Here is a 1,402-nt window from a genome sequence, read left to right on the forward strand (position 1 = left end):
ACAATTTTTTGTTCTCTTAAATTCCTCAATTTTCACAGTGATTCAGGATATTCTTTGTTTAAAGTTTTGTCTCTTCTTTTTACTCATGGGTTGGCCGTTGATCTGATGATGTACGGTGATTAAAAGGATTGCGGATCTACATGTAGTTTATGAAGAGCACGTGTTCAGCAGGTTGAAATTATTAATATATATATTTTCAGTTACCCCCTTTTAATTTGATTATTTATTGTATTTCACATGCCCGCCTCCGCTTAAACGCCTCTGTGTTCACATGCTCCATTAATAGCGCCACCACCTTCGCTTCCCCTCGTCAACTCACTCTTAAAGCACCGCCACCGCCTCCTCCGTCCCCCATCGCAATGTCATTCCCTCACAGACGGAGAAAGGTCCACCTCCGCCACCCGGTGGTGGTGGACGTCGGCTGCAACTGCCGCAGGTCAAGGCTCGCGTCCATCTTCTCCTTCCCCTCCTCCTCCTCTGCTTCCCACTCTTCCTCTTCCAAGACCAAGCTGAAGTCGACGGAGCTCTCCACCACCACTGCCACCACAGCGGGCGCGTCCTCGTGGGACCCCTCCTTCTCGTCTCCCTCGCCGCCGTCGCCGCCGGCGCAGCAGCAGCCGCAGCCCAGGAGGAACCGGAGGAGGAGGAGGAGGCCGAGGAGCAAGGAAGAGGGCCGGGCGGCGCAGGAGAGCGTGGCGGTGGTGAAGGAGACGTCGGAGCCGTACCACGAGTTCAAAGAGTCGATGGTGCAGATGATCGTGGAGAAGGAGATGTACGGGTGGGACGATCTCAACGACCTCCTCCACCGCTTCCTCTCCCTCAACTCCCCCCGCCACCACCACCTCATCCTCCGCGCCTTCGCCGACCTCTGGACCGGCGGCGTCTTCTCTCCGCCCTCCCCCCTCGGCGCCGCCTCCCCGCCGCCCTCCTACTACTGCTGATTCACTTCATCACCGCCCGACTCCCCGGCTTCAAAACAGAGCAAAACAGGGGAGAGCTGCTTTCTCCGCGCTAGCTGCTTCTGTACTTAGTGTGATAATTAATTACCTAACGCCGTGTGATTAAGTAGATCTACGTACCGTCCGTGTTAATTAATTTCCTTGCTAAGTAAGTGTAACGGACTTTTACCTAACGCTGGGACTTCACGTGATTTGGCGTTTTGTAGTCGCAATGATGAGTAGTGTGGTAAAAGACAGAGTTGCGTCTGCATCAGGGCGGCTGCGTGTGGGCGTGCCTTGCGTGTGGGAGTCGTAAATGTCGTGCAGTTCTTCTTTCCGGAACTACTACGCACTGGACAATCATGCACGCACAGTGGCGCCGCTGCTCGTGCCAAAAGGCGACGCCAACAGCGATCGTCTGTGGTTGCTGCCTGCTGCCACTGTTCTGGATTTGTTTAATGAGT

General features: G+C 54.6%; 1 protein-coding gene across 1 annotated transcript; it reads left to right on the forward strand.

The window, feature by feature from the left end:
• Positions 1 to 265: 265 nt before the first annotated feature.
• On the forward strand, positions 266 to 1,132 carry LOC121977305 (transcription repressor OFP8-like). The gene has a single exon (XM_042529894.1). It carries the CDS (start codon positions 360 to 362, stop codon positions 939 to 941), a length of 582 nt encoding a protein of 193 aa, XP_042385828.1. The 5' UTR covers positions 266 to 359; the 3' UTR covers positions 942 to 1,132.
• Positions 1,133 to 1,402: the final 270 nt, after the last annotated feature.

The sequence above is a fragment of the Zingiber officinale genome, chromosome 4B (genome assembly GCF_018446385.1).
Source record: "Zingiber officinale cultivar Zhangliang chromosome 4B, Zo_v1.1, whole genome shotgun sequence".
Taxonomy (NCBI): domain Eukaryota; kingdom Viridiplantae; phylum Streptophyta; class Magnoliopsida; order Zingiberales; family Zingiberaceae; genus Zingiber; species Zingiber officinale.